At 30.6% G+C, this 15,789-nt stretch overlaps 1 protein-coding gene across 1 annotated transcript in view; it reads right to left on the bottom strand.

Annotated features, from left to right (window-relative positions):
• LOC140040574 (cyclin-dependent kinase 2-like) overlaps positions 1–15,789 on the bottom strand; it is an 82,600-nt gene continuing 66,811 nt past the window's right edge. Inside the window, exon 7 of the mRNA XM_072086610.1 lies at positions 1–447. Coding sequence (XP_071942711.1) covers positions 391–447 — 57 coding nt within the window. The 3' untranslated portion in view covers positions 1–390. The remainder of the gene's footprint in view (positions 448–15,789) is intronic.

The raw sequence follows: 15,789 nt of genomic DNA, 5'->3' as shown, positions 1-15,789 counted from the left end.
TTAAAAATTTCGTACAATTATAAAATCAATCAAACTCTAAAATTAAAAGATGTGTTTTAAGAGTACGTTTAAAACTAATGTACGAATCACATGATATTAGAATGTACGCATAAAAATTGGACTCTAAGCAGTGTAGTATCATCCGATGACCTAAGTGAGCTAGCTGGTTGATAATATTTATTAAGATTACTCAAATAATCTGGTACAATTAATGGCATGAGGAGAAAGATGAAATTTATATTTTTCTCCAACGTTGGAAAATCCAGTGGCACGGAGACCGAGACGACTGGTGATGTTCCGACGCTGCAATGGCCTGCCGGATATCTGATTCAATGACCTGTCCATCTGGCCTTCTTTCATGTGAAAAATTCTGTCTACCCGGATTTGTGATCAGAGTGGTCCTTCTCCCAGGTGAACAGACAGCCGGTCAAGTCTTTCGAGTTCCACCTACCAATTTAAATAATACTTATCTAAATGTACATTTGATTTAGATTGAAAGGTAGGCTAGCAAGGCTAGGATATTTATAGGATAACATATAAAGAAATAAAAGTATTATACATTTCTAGGTTGTATTAAGACTTTACTTTTATTTATATCCACATATTTTTCTTTTTTTAAATCTACAAAGCCCATATCAAATTTTAGGCATCGATTTTTTGTGTGTACAATTCTCCACTATTTTTCGCGTAAACCTAGACCCATTTTAACACTAATCACATAGTACAACACACTAAACGAATAGTATTGTATACGAATAGGGGGACGACGGACAAGTTGAGTATTAAAAGAAGTGAAAATTGTGGTAGCGCCATCTATATAAACCACAGCATAAGCAACGCCGTATCATGTTTTGTTAATAGAAACAGTAACAATTGTTATTGACGGATGTGCAGATTCATTAAATTAATGTATTATTAATTAATTACCAATGTCCTGGTATGGACAAAACTAATCTCATCTGAACATTTAAAGAAATCATAAATATTACCTAGAGTAACTAAAACCATCTGCGACGCTTATCCACACTACTAACACATACTTTACAAATATTGAAAATAAAACTGCGACTACCGTTCTGCAACACGGTAAACGCCTATCTACTAACAGATAACCCCTGTAAAAAATCCACTAAAATTCACCCAGTTAAACAAACAGCAACTAAAATATATCCTAATAATAATCAGCTCTATTACAATTGAAAATCAAGCTTTTGGAATATAAATTGATTTGATTTAATCCAGTTGAATTGAATTAATTCTGAAATATATTATTCACAAGCATTTGTTCTAAATTGATATCAAACTTTGGTTCATTAATAGAGGATTGATAATGAACAAAATCTACTGTCCCTTGTCGACGTCAAGAAAGCTTAGCTACCGGCTTAGTGTTATGGAAATAGTCAACTCTTAATCATTCCATTTTGCCACTTAACAAATACCGCTATAGATGCGTGTAGTTTCTCGGATTACCTTGTTTTGGAATAATGCTGTAATTTTCGAAAAATAATGTACTTACTTAGCTCTTGAAATATTCAATTTATAAGTTATAAAATATATTTTATCAAATAAAATGAGAACCCCAGAATGTGATCTCAGATTAGTGTTTATCTAGATATAAGCCAATATGCGATTGCCTGAAGCTATTGTCAAGTATTTTGAATCTGTTATAGTATATATATCAAGGGAGTACTGAATATATGATTCCAAAACTTGCATCCTATTAATGTTATGGACGTTTACAATAAAGTTATTTAATTGATCATTTGGTCAACTCATGGGTCGTTCAGTCATCGAATTTGTCAGTTGATCATTTTGCGGATCGAAATCAATCAATATCTGGATTAAACTTTGAGGAACTATTGGTCTTAAAATGACGCAAATCTTGAGAATTGTATTCTTAATATTTCTAATAAATAGGCATATATTCTAAATGAAAGTAAGTCTACAATTAAATGAATGCAATTAAAACAAGCGAGAGGGAGATTAGCAAATTCTATCTCAAAAACTAATACATCGATTGAACTTAAGGAAATACGGGCGGTAAGAGAAAGAAATATTTTAAAAATATTTCCTTATCTTACCGCCAGTAAAAGAATTGGAAGCGTTGAGTAGATCTACAGATCAATCATATACATGTAAGGATGTGATTAAATTTAGTTGATTTGAAAGATTTGACTAAAATGTTTTCAAACCCGGGTATCGATATCATCCACGCCGCCCCACAACATTCATGTAACATGTTCAAATGTAATTTAAGCAACTTCGCAATTGATTGTAAACAAATAAACGGAAGCATAAAAGGATCGTGCACAGAAATAATTTAAAGCAATGCTGAAACACTTGGTCTTGTGTAACCTTTTCGTCCTACTTAAGATACATAAGCTCCGATTGATGAGTATTTATCGGTGCGATTACATCGCTTATCCTGCCTCTAAGTATCATCGCCTCACACCATTCACATAAAATGCTCACATCTACATAAGCAGCTTCGTAATTGATTGTAACCAAATAGCGAAATCATGCATTTTTTCTTGGACAAACAACAATTAATATTTTTCCGTTTCCCATTTTGTTTTTTGTTGATATTACAGCTTTGATTACAATGTTAGTAGGCCAGGCAATCCTAAAGCTCTGTCTACACTATCAAACTTTATGTGGCAACAAAATGTGATGTGCAAATATATGGACATGATGATGTCATTATCACTACCATATTTCGGCACCTCACACTTTTGCCAAACTGATAGTGTAGACCGAGCTTTATATGCCGTCAGTGATACTGTGTTTAAATGCTGATTAAGATGGTACGGTTTCAAAAAGTAATTAGTAGTATCAATAGGCCTATGCCTATATTTAATTCTTACACATAAAATCGCAAATCTTTTTTATGTTTAGTTGCAAAATTTTGTAAGTTATACTACTGTACAAACGAGCCCTCTCCAAACAATTCGAGTTGTTTATCAAATTAAGTTTTCAGTGTGTAGGAGGGAAATTAGGACTTTTTTTTAGCAAATAAAAACAAGAAATGAAGACAAATAAACAGAAATAATTGCTTTCCATGCGTTTTTAATATTGTGAATGCATTCTAAATATATAATTTAAACGGTATCAAATGGAAGAGTACTCAATTTCGAGTTGTTTATCGAATTTCAGTTTTCCAAAATTAGGAATTTTTTAAGCAAATAAAAACAACAAATAAAGACAAACATAATTGCTTTCTATACGTTCTTAATGTTTTGAATAATACATTCTAAATAGGCCTAAATAATTTGAAAGGTATCAAATGGAAGAGTACTGAAGGATATAAAATCAGACAAGAGGGTGAGATTTTCTTTCTTTGGAAGAAAAAACAGTAACACTCAGAATCTAACAGTTATGTTGCGCTTCAGACATAATCGAGTTTACTATAATTTATCTTAATTATAGAAGCATAAACAAATTATCAAATGTGGAATAGAAGACAGCCGAAGATTAGAGCAGTGATTTACTGAAACCGTTTTTAATGTAGCTTTCACATTTTGTTTGTCTCTAGATTGAATTAAGATGGTAAGCTAACGCTAGCACTGGCTTGATAAATGGTCCATGTCATCAAGATACATCTATTGTGCTTAGTGGTGAATCCAATTAGTTGTTTATAAACTTTCAATACAAGAGGTTGCCTTACTTAAATTCAATAGTCAAAGTTAGTATAGTCTAGGAAAAAAAGTAAAAACCTGACAAAAAGGACATACGAAGATCAATCTACGACATACACAGTCGGCCAATAAGTTAATGTCAAGTTGATTAGTTGACAGAATCGTATACGCCTCCCGCTCAGGTTTTGTCTGTATTTATATACTGTAATAACAAAGATTATATAAGATTATACAATCTTTGGTAATAATGCCTACGAAAGACAAAATATATTGTCGGAAAGAAGAACTATCGGAAAGACAACATGTCGTATGAAAACAAGTTATTAAATTATTTGGGGTGAGAATCACAGGCATGCAATGTAAATATTCTAATAAGTAACGTAGCTCTTATTCTCAATGTTATAAATCAATAATTAAGTAGTATTTAGCATTGCTTGTATCAGTAGAAATAAATATTATGTATTGTTAAATGTATACTCTGAATAAACTGGGAAAGATTTACTTATTTGTGTTGTGTGTAAATATGTAAGTAAGTTTAAAATAACTCCAACAATTAAACTACCCGCAATTCCCCGAACTTACATCCTCTTTATTTATTTGTCTTATAAGCTGCCCTCAGCGGTATAGTTTAATTTTGACGTCTTTCTGCCAATAGACCGTCTCTGTGAGTTTCTTGGTTGTTTCGACGACAACACTTTGTCAAGTTTCATAACATTTATTTATATACTTTGACATAAAGCATAATAAACGTACAAAGCAAAAAAAAAAGATATGAGGTTAGAGTTTGAAGGCAGATGCCCGTGAAGATGAAAAAACATCTTGTGGTGAAATGAATAAAAAAAAATACATGAATAAAAGAATACATTTAAAAATAGGTAAATAAATAAATAAACTGTAAAAGACAAGTGGGGTTAAGACATGATTGGCTAGTATTTAGAAAAGATGTAACTTTTGATATTTTTTTTAATACATTCTGAGAGCCAGAGCCTATAAATGGTGGATGGAAGATTACTCCACAGTCTGGTCCTGAGTTGGCATGAGTTGGTTTTAATGGTGGGTACAGACATAATTTATTGTTTTGAGATCGAGTGTGGTGGTGGTGATGATAGACGAATTGAAGTTAAAAGGAAAACAGAGATGATTTAGCATTGGTTAATGCAGGAGAAGACAAAAAAACTGTGTTGGATAAGATTGTCTTTACGATAGTCCATCTTTCCGATAATATTTATTATTCTAATAGTTCTTCGTAGATATTATTACAGTATATTGTATATTTATGACTATTTTTTTCCAAAATAAACTCTTTTTATGTTGGCCGAATTGCTGCCAATTTTGTACGCGGGGAATCTACGAACATGCGCGCTAGAATGATGGTCGTAAACCCATTGTAATTTGTGGGTTAACTGGTTTGTTGGAATATGTTACGAGCAAGATGACGAATTCTAATTTTCAATTTATTGAGTTTGATTTTACAGACAGGCGGTTACAACGCATCTTTAATTACTATTACATATTATTGACATTAATTGCTTTGTCTAACACTTAAATTATGTACAAAATTTCCTTCATGTAAATTAAATCAGTTATTTTTTTAGTGGAACCAGAAAGCATGTAAACCAGCAAATCACAGTATTACTAATTACAACAATGCTATAACATCATTTTTTTGAATATGTGCGATACTGTACCTTTAATGTAAATGCAATTTATTGTCTATGCACCCTTTAGGGTGATTTTCACCCAACTTGTTTCGTCTAATGAGACATGCCGAGAGGCTTTTCACTTCAACAGCTGACTTGCCTCGTCAACATCAAAGATAATAAGTTTTGCCTAATATAGGTTCCGTTATAATAAAAACCTTTATTTTAATTCTCAATTTTAAAATAAATTCTCAATCAGACGAGATAACAAAAAGCCGAAAAGTCGGTCCAATCTTTTGTATTTCTGTCATTGCTTTTATTTTCTAATTGTCTATGTTTCTTAAACAGAACAAAAGGCAATTGCATTATCATTTATGAGAAGTTTTGATAAAAACGAAATCTTCTTTATTACACTAAAAAAGATATTACATCTTGTCATATAGAAACAGATGCATTCGATTAGGCTGGCATTATGTTAACTAATTTGCTACTAAAAGTGATTAATATCAACAAGTTGATGCATGATGGACCATAAATCAAGCTCTAATCTTGCAAGATATATTTATTTTCTAACCAAAGCAAAATAAAATCTGTTTCTTATTATTATATCACCAACATTGTATGTACACATATTAGACGCACGCGATCAAACGATAATAAGTGTTGTATTTTCTATGCGCGCGCGTTCAACCGATGATGACAGTACGGTTTTTGCACGCGCAAGCTGCCTTTGTGTCTGTCACCATGACAGTATTCTGTAATATTATCAATTCAGAGAAGTTATTTCTTAGAAATAACATGCTTACGTAATTTGTATTTGTGAGTTTAATCAGCCAATTATATTATTTTATATATAAATATAAACAATTTTACTTTACTAGTACACGTGGTGTGTTCACACTTAGTATCTTAATAGAGATATTAAATATAATAAAAACATTAACAAATATAAATGTGTAAAAACATAATTTTGTGAATACGAAAATGAATACATTTATTTTCGTATTCACAAAATTATGTTTTTACACATTATTAGAGCTGTATGATCCGTGAAGAATACGAAAAACAGTTCTAAGAACCTTTCCACTGACGGTTATATAAGTACAACCAACGTAAATGTCAATATAGTATTTGCTATAGGGCATTAAACCGAAGTGAAATTATCTGTCTAGTCTTTCGCCAGTGCTAAAATTATCTGTTTTCAATTTCATATACAATACATCGAAGTATACTCACAGTTTACTTATCAATTACAGAATAAACTAATATCGTGTAATAGAGGCACATCAGTGGCACTTTGGTCCTGATAGAACTCTGGACCTTGCGATTGGAAGCTACAACTCTACTATGAACGTATCATAATTGAATGTTGCTCAAATCAAACGATACTAGACGGTTAACAATATTGTCAGTCATTTATTATGAAGTAAGTCTGATATAATCTAATCTGATATAATCTAATCTGATATAACCTAATCTGATATAATCTAATCTGATATAACCTAATCAAATATAAATCTGATATAATCTAATCTGATATAATCTAATTTAATCTAATCTGATATAATCTAATCTAACATAATCTAATCTGATATAATCTAATCTGATATAATCTAATCTAATATAATCTAATCTGATATAACCTAATCCTATATAATCAGATTGATCTGAGACCAAACCAACTTCGATGTTTAAAAACTATTGTAAAATATTGATAATAATTATATTCCATATCATATCAATAAATATTGAATATGACAACAGACAAAATCATATGTTGCCTTTAATTTAAAGTTCTATCGGTGTCGTTCACATCTCTGATTATACCAGGGAACTTCTCTGATGATTATTATTGTATTCGTACCTTGCTATCGTTTTATGTGGAATTAATTTTAAAATGTATTAGACATATTATTATTTTTAGCGTTATGTTTCATATTCTCAACAAACCATTGAATCGATTATTATTTATGCTTAGTTTTAATTACAAAAACATGCGTGTGATGATTATTATTTTAAATAGAAAATCAACAGTATATGACGTTAACATCCTAAAACATTGTATTCAAGACAATAAATGACAATGACAATAAACAATCAGACTTGTAAGATGATACTTAATGACGAATTATGGGCTAGTGAAATGGGCAAACGTCTCTGCATATTTTATATGATTAAGCATTACTTTAGCGGTAGATTTTCCCTGTTTAACAAAAATGATGTAATATAACTGGTTATTGAGATTAGGCCTATATTATGAATATAACAATATATAATATAAAAATCAGCTTCATAGTGTTTTACATACATTTATAATTGCTTCATTTATTTTATTTTGGGTTTTCAACGGTACATTTAGTTTTAATAAACTGCATAATAACATTTTTTTTGTTTAATAATTGTGGAATTGACACAGGAGCCCTCGCTTTCATAGTGGTTGTACAGTGGAGTATACTTTATATCAGTTGCATTAATGTGATATTAGCTCACCGCCGCATTCAACCATTAATAGAAAAACCCATTTTCGGATGTTAATTAAAGTTGAAGCTCTGAATAACGTAGCAAATGTAGAAACGTGTGTTTCTTAGTTTTACATTAACTCTTTTATGGGAATAAAATCTTACTGATTTCTATAGTTGCCATTATGTTATTATAATTGTATAATAAATAAAATATGGGACTTGTCAATCATAGATTATATAGTTAACAATACCAGGTAACCGGCTTCGTAAGTGTTTTGACATTTCTTAGAGTGATTGAGTTTCTAATGCGTTTGTCCTTTGTAATCAAGAGCTGTATATGAAATAAGAAAAACTCGCATTAATGCATTCACAAACATTTAATAGAGCTATTAAATCTAAATTCTGATTAACAATAGCCTACGTCATATTTTGACGAGTAAGAAAAATAATTATAGATAGACTTGTCTTACTAAAGTGATTTTTTCTAATATTCTTTATCTAACATGCGTCATCGAGTTCAAATTGTTTGAACATTTTAATGGGAGTAAAACTCTTCTAAAAAGATTCTTCTGGGTTGTTACACAAATAAAACACGATTGTACACAATCGATAGATATTCAGTTAAAAATGAAAAAATATAAAATAATTATAAAGACTATTATGAAAATAATGTTATAGGCCTAATGGTATTTCATCATAGTGCCCATGTTTATCATTTCAAAACTTTTGATTTAAAAAAATGAGTTAACAAAAAAAAAGTAAAATGGCAAACTGAATGTACTGAAAAAATCAATAAAACTTTGAATAAATTTGAATAAATTTGAATAAATTTTTTCCACAAAAGAAAAACAGATTCTAAAATGGCTGCCAGCTAATTAAAGTATTTCAAAATTATTATTTCTGAAATTAACCAAATTTTATATAGTTTATGGGCCCGATTCTTGTACGGTATTATGTCTGCAGTTTCGTATCTATACGACCTGTTCCCGCTATACATTGTCTGTTTTCACAATACGTTATGTAAAAGCTTCTCAACAAGTCAACTGTTTAGTTGAATGGTTAGTGCACAAGTGTATCCTTTATTTTATTCTCAATCATCTGTTATCATCAATCTGTTATCATTATTAAGTGACTTTAATTAAATTAATTAGTTAGTTACTAAAGTTACGTACATTATTTACATTTATAAATGGTGTTTTGTGATTGGACCGTTTTCAATAATTACTGAGAGAATATTCAATCAATGGCTGTACCGTAAATTGACATTTTAACGGCATCCGATTTTTACAGGTTAGATATCAACCAATCCAATCTAGTTAACCAATTATGTTTATGATTTTTAAAACACGTACCCAACTGGTAAATAAATGATTCTAAATTTACTATACATGCCAACTTGTTAATAGCAACGTTTACTCTAATTTACTTTAATGGAGAGTGATTAAATGATTGTCCATGGACTTGTCGCCTTGTACAAATGAAATAACAACCCAATGGTTTAGCATCTCATTTGAGGGTCTGGCAGCTTTTTTATGTTGTAAAAGAAACAGAAAAGGGGTTTAAACAGACGTTCTTTTTACACTTTTCAGATGCCTCTAATAGAGTTGGATAATTTGCATTTGTTTTTATACATATATCTCGATTAACAAATACATGATGATAACTGTCACGTCGTACATCAAAACTCAATACTATCGTGGTAACTTCAATGTCTTTGACATCAATGAGTTAAGTATACTAAGAGGCTACCTAAAATAAATAAATTAAAGACTAAACTAATACAATGTTACGTTATGTCGCCCGATTTACGTCTTCATCATTAATGTATTCTTTTAAACGTTAAAATGGCGTTACTCACTGCTGCTATCTATCAACGTCTACCGGACTGATCCTTGATCCTTACAATTTAGTATTATGTCGGTATCATTTTCTTATTTTTGCCTAAAACGCTTGTTTTCCACTCTTGGCGAATTAATGAATATCTGCTCTCTAACGTAGACATGTTACGCCCTATCTATGACAACCTGATTTAACGTAACGTAACGTAAAACCATTGGTTTATTCTAATCCATTGTTCTTCCTCATTGAAACATAAAATAAGGAATTCTCCAGAACAATCTATTACGACCTTGGTGACAACACCGTCCCTTAAAAGAATGGTTTATTTTTGGTTTGTTAAATTACACACTCTTTTCATTCTTTTTTCGTTTAGATCCTACATATCGGCTCCGATATTGTTTCTACCTTCTATATCATAAAATAAAACTATTTTGGATATGTTTTGACCACAAACTATGACAAGTTGCTGTAATAATAAAATATTATAATGGAAATGATATTCAAAATGTTTTGAAAAAGAAGACAAACTATGAAAAGTTGCTGTAATAATATAATATTATTATGGAAATGATATTCAAAATGTTTTGAAAAAGAAGATAATTAATTAATTAACCTACCAATTACAGTACTTCATGATAGACTAATCCAGATAGTCATATTTCCACTCTAATAAGATGCTGTAGGCATTTCGTGTTAAAAGCGAAAAAACATGTGTTTTAGGATAATTTTAATTTAAAATGGCGGCCATCTTGGATTTCAACATGGCGGCTGAAATAGAATATTTTCAACTTTAATAACAGTATATTTAGAATCCTCAGTATCACAAACATGCGTATAGACACCATTTTTAACTTGCTATGTCACTTAAAATGTTAGTTATAAGCCAAAATGAGTTGGCGGCCTATTTTGTTTTTCACATTTTAGGGGTGAAGATCTAAAAATTGGGCCGGATAAATAGCAGATTTGAATTCAGCACCCCAAAATTACCCTAAAACCCATGTTTATTCGCTTTTAACAAGAAATGCCTACAGCATTTCATTTTTACCAAATCTGGACTAGTCTATGATTTAGAGTGAACATAATGCCGTAGATCCAAAGTTGCAACAGGTATAAAACACAGTACATTATACTTTTCATCATTTTCTACAACGTTGCAATAATGTAAGATATCAGATATCGTGTATGTGAATTGAGTTCTGTCGAGGGGGCTTCAAAGTACCGTGTATCATCTACATTTTTAAATATACACCTCTATTACATATTGATGTTATCAACTTTCAGATTTCAATTGTGATAATTGATTGAAACTCGCGTTGGTAATTTACCATTTGCATAAAAATACTTTTCCAATTGCACGCATGAGTAAGTAATGCAGTTAGCACTACCATAGCACTACCACGTAAAACGTTTGCGTTTGTTAATCCCAATATCTCTTTAGCTGGTTTCCAATTGGACGTAAGCGCACAGCAATAAATGTCACCAATTAGGACGCGTGAATCACTGAATTTGCTTTGCGCACGTCCAGGAGAAGAAAGCTTTATAAGCAATACTAACATGGATCAATTATCATTAAAATACTGATATCATACATTTCGATTTATTCTTATGGATGTAGCATAAAATCCCTATAGTACAAAGGCCTGGTCTTTCAATTATTATATTTTACATTAATTGATTAAGGTAATGTTTTATAGAATGAACTTTGACACAACCTGTAAGATAGGTCCTGTTACACGAGGTAAACATACAGTAGAAAGAATAAGAAGGAAACAGACTCTTTAATTTTATATTATGTTTGATCTTAATCTATAAAACATATACAATTTGCCTTTTTATAGCTGATTCCAAATACTGTGTTTAACCAACTACTTAGCCAACAGTTTAAAGTAACATACGATTGATCTAAAATGTGTGTGAAATGACGTCATCGATGGTTTTGGTTACCATTGCAATATGTTTACGCACTCTAAATAAGTTCATTTTTTGTAGGCCTACATGTAACTCCTACACGTAACAATAATTGTTGATTAAATTACACGTTAATCGGCATTGTGGACCTTCAATGTATCTTTTCAACGAACCTTCGGTTTGACATAGACCTACTTTTACTTTTAGAAAGTGCAAATTCAAGATCTGGTATATGCAATGATCCGATCCAAAATATATAATTGTCTACGTTCATGATTAATTTCAATAGTGTTTTATGCTACAATTCAAGCAGCGTATGGGCCTAATCAAATTAAAGATCAACCAAAAGCGTTATTCATTCGACATTCATTTCAACAGAACGTATTTTGCTTCAAATGACTTTGGACGATTACAGTGTCCATAAATTATCTTGAATGATTTAGTCAGTATAACTTGACAAATTATAAGCGGTCGATATACAATTTACTTAGATTAGTTAATTTTAATTAAACAAGTAAAGAATGTAACCTCTCTCTTCCATAATTAAAGTTTAACATCTTTAATTTCTAGCCAGAAGCATTCGAACCATGAGTCACAAAAAGACGATCTAATCCATTATGGGATTTTGGAATACGTAATAATATTAAAGATATATTGTCCCCCTAGAAAAATATTTTTACATTTTTTGTGTTGAATATACCATTTTAATGTCACATAATAGTTATTCACTTTGACCAAAAACTGGGAAATGATGTAATTTCGAGCAGAAATACCTTAATTGTCTGTCAGAAAATGGTTTTTGGTTAAAATTAACTGTTTCTTTTGCCTTTTTATAGGCGTAAGTGAAATAATTATTTTTATTGATTTTTTTTTCTACAGAAGTGAATAACTTTATTAAAAATCTGATTTTATTCATCTTTTTTTTCAGGTTTTGTACATCTTTAATAATGTAGGCCTAAATTTTAGTTTTATTTTCCTTTTTACCACTTTAGAAATTTGATTAAAAAATCATGTCTCCAAAAAACGTTACTTTAGGGCATTGGATTATGTGTTTGTTTTTATAAGCAACATTAGCTATAAGCTATTTTTTGACAAACTAAAAATTATGATATACAAACATTTTTATGTTTTGATAAGTTGATTAAATCTAAAAACTAACGGTCATCGAATGTTTGTTTTACAGACGATTAAAAAAAAGTCATGCGGAGGAAAGAAACATGAAACTATGTTCTATTTGGCCATATATTCTTAAAATTATGATATACTTGACCTACAGTGTTTATATATTTATGAAATCTTTCTTTCATATTAAATTGTATTCTAAAATATAGTTGCAGACTATTACATTACTTTGGCATCCCTGGGGGTTTCGGGTAAGTTTTTGGAGCTACATGTAAAATGCATTCAACATTAAGGTATTATCGGGTTCGGAAACAGCTAGGCCAACTAAACAGATTAGATCCCTAACATTTTGATTTGCTCGAAGCACTAAATACAAAACTTGATGTTCTGTATGTATGACGTATGACGCATTTGACTACTAATGTACTGATACATTAGAGCAAAAAATTAACTTAGACAATTTGATTTTCAGGTTAAACGACGTAGAGTACATTATGTTTGCAAAGGAATTCTACGGTCTATTTGAAAAATAACCCCTGAAATGAGATACCCTTAAAACCAGAGCCGATCGACAATTGAAGTTAAGGATGAGCATGATGAAAAAGAAACACTATATTATATTACTTTATATAATACGCTAAATATGTTTTACAAACTGATAAACCGAAAATATACTGTTTAATCTGTCAATTTGTTACTTCCGGATATTTTGTATTGATTTAATAATATTTCTCAAACACATTAAGGACTACGCTAAAATCAAACTTGAAATAATTTTATACGCTGAATTAAAAAAAAAACAAACGGATAAAATCAAACTATATTAACAGTTGATATGTGACATTCTGGATTTTTAAAATTCTATATATTAATATTCTCCACGCACATTAAGAATTACTAATGTCGAAAAAAAAAGAGCTAGTTGCACCAAAACTTGTTTAAATTGACAGAAATATAATAGTTAAAAAAATATATAATACAACACTACCTTTTAACGAATGAAATACTATATAAATCATATAGACTCTTTCATTGTCCATCATAATTTCTTCGAAAAAGGAAATAATGGACGCATTGTGCATTCATTGTTCATTAGTTGTACACTAAGTTGCGTGTGTTTATTTGATTATTGACGGTAACTGCAATAACCATTGTGGATAATTCAATCATTATACAATACCAGAGTCCAAGTTCGACAAAATTTTCATTAACAAGTTGTTATCCAATATTAATTTATATCGACATCTTGTTGTATCTACAGCACAATATCGCTATTTCTTTCCTGTAAAATTACACACGCCTGCTTATTTATTTACCCATATCCCTCGTGGGTATAGAGAGAGAGGGGATGTGTATTATGTATAATAACAATTACACACAATATGAACTGTCTAACTAAAATTCTTCATGTAGGACAAAACTACACATTATGTAGAACTGCCAAACTAAAATTGGTCCTGTATAACAAAACTACACACAATCTATAGAACTGTTTAATTAAAATTCCTCCAGTATTACAAAACTACACACAATTTACATAATTGTCTATCTAAAATTCCTCCCGTATAGCAAAACTACACACACAATATATAGAACTGTCTATCTAAAATTCTTCCAGTCACAATTTATAGAACTATCTAACTAAAATTCTTCCTGTATAATAAAACCACAAACAGTCTAACTATCAATGAGCATTTGTCATCCTCGTTTTTGTCGAATTAATTATTTCAACGCCAATGATTCGGTTAACAAAAGTAGTAAAAAAGTAAAGTCGAAACCTAAGCTAATGCTAACGGCCGTGGTGCCCATCTCCATTTCCATAGCGTTTGGGCCAAACTCCACTAAGTGTGTATGTTTGTGGGGGGTACGCCACTCCTCCCGCACAAACGAGTCTGATTTACCTTCCCAGTACTTTTTACATACCGGTACCCATTTCTATCACCTGGGTGGGGAGGAACAATGTGGATAAAGAATCTTGCTCAAGGACTCAACACTGCAGTGACCGAGCCGGGGCTTGAACCGACAACCTCTTGATTGCAAGTCCAATGCTCTAACCACTGCGCCACAGTGCTCCACAAAAGAGAAAACTGTATATTTCGGGAAAAAACCTTACCGCGTATAGTGTTATATTTGAATGTCAAAAAAAACCTTACCGCGTATAGTGTTATATTTGAACGTCAAAAAAAACCTTACCGCGTATAGTGTTATATTTGAACGTCAAAAAAAACCTTAACGCGTATAGTGTTATATTTGAACGTCAATATAATACAATAGAACTTTATTATCCCAAACTCCGGAGAAATATTAAATCAACCCAAGAAATTTAAAGTTTTATTAACATATCACAAATCGAAAAATATATTTGCTTTCGAATTCATCTCACAAGACCAAGATTAACAACTATTAACATTTAATTGCTTTGTCTTTTTTAATCAAGAACATGGTAATTATTCCCTGCCTTGCTCCAACTTACCAGAGCGTAAACACTAAATCATTATAATATACGAATCCGTTTTTAAAATGGTTTATTAATTCATTAATATAAATTTTAGCATTACGGTGTAATTTATTCGTCAAAGCGACTTCTGTAAAAAAAAAACGCTCGCGTACAAACTCTTATTTGGATGCATTAGCAAATTGAAACAACTTTGACTTAACAATTGTTCTCTATTACGTAGAATTGTGAAAATTGTATTTATAGTAAAGGAGTAATATTGTTGTCAACGTTACCTAAAATAAAGAAGAAGAAGATAAACTGTAATTGTAAAAATCACAATTATTCACTGTTACTCCTCAGTCGTAAAATTAAAATAACAAATTTTAATTGATCACAGTAATTCATAAGTTATTGATTTTAAATAGGAAATTCAATTAATGGTTTGGAGTTTTTTTAATATCTTTTGGTAACAATACCTTAAATAAGACTATACAAATTAGATTAGTTTATTGATTTGTTTTGTATAACAATTAGGAAAGTAAAATCCCAACTTTAAAATTTAATGGGGGAAAAGAAGAATACATCCGGTATAAACAAAACACTAAATTGATGCTATTTTAACCTTCAATATTGTTTATATAAAAACAAAAATTATAACGTCTTAATCGATAAGTTTGAATGTCAATTAGACAAATCTTTTCATTTTCAATTTTACGAGTTATTCGGTTTTCGCTAAAGCTTTTAAA

The sequence above is a fragment of the Antedon mediterranea genome, chromosome 2 (genome assembly GCF_964355755.1).
Source record: "Antedon mediterranea chromosome 2, ecAntMedi1.1, whole genome shotgun sequence".
Taxonomy (NCBI): Eukaryota; Metazoa; Echinodermata; class Crinoidea; order Comatulida; family Antedonidae; genus Antedon; species Antedon mediterranea.
Note: the sequence above shows the minus strand (reverse complement) of the source record. Positions and strands in the feature narration are given on the sequence as shown.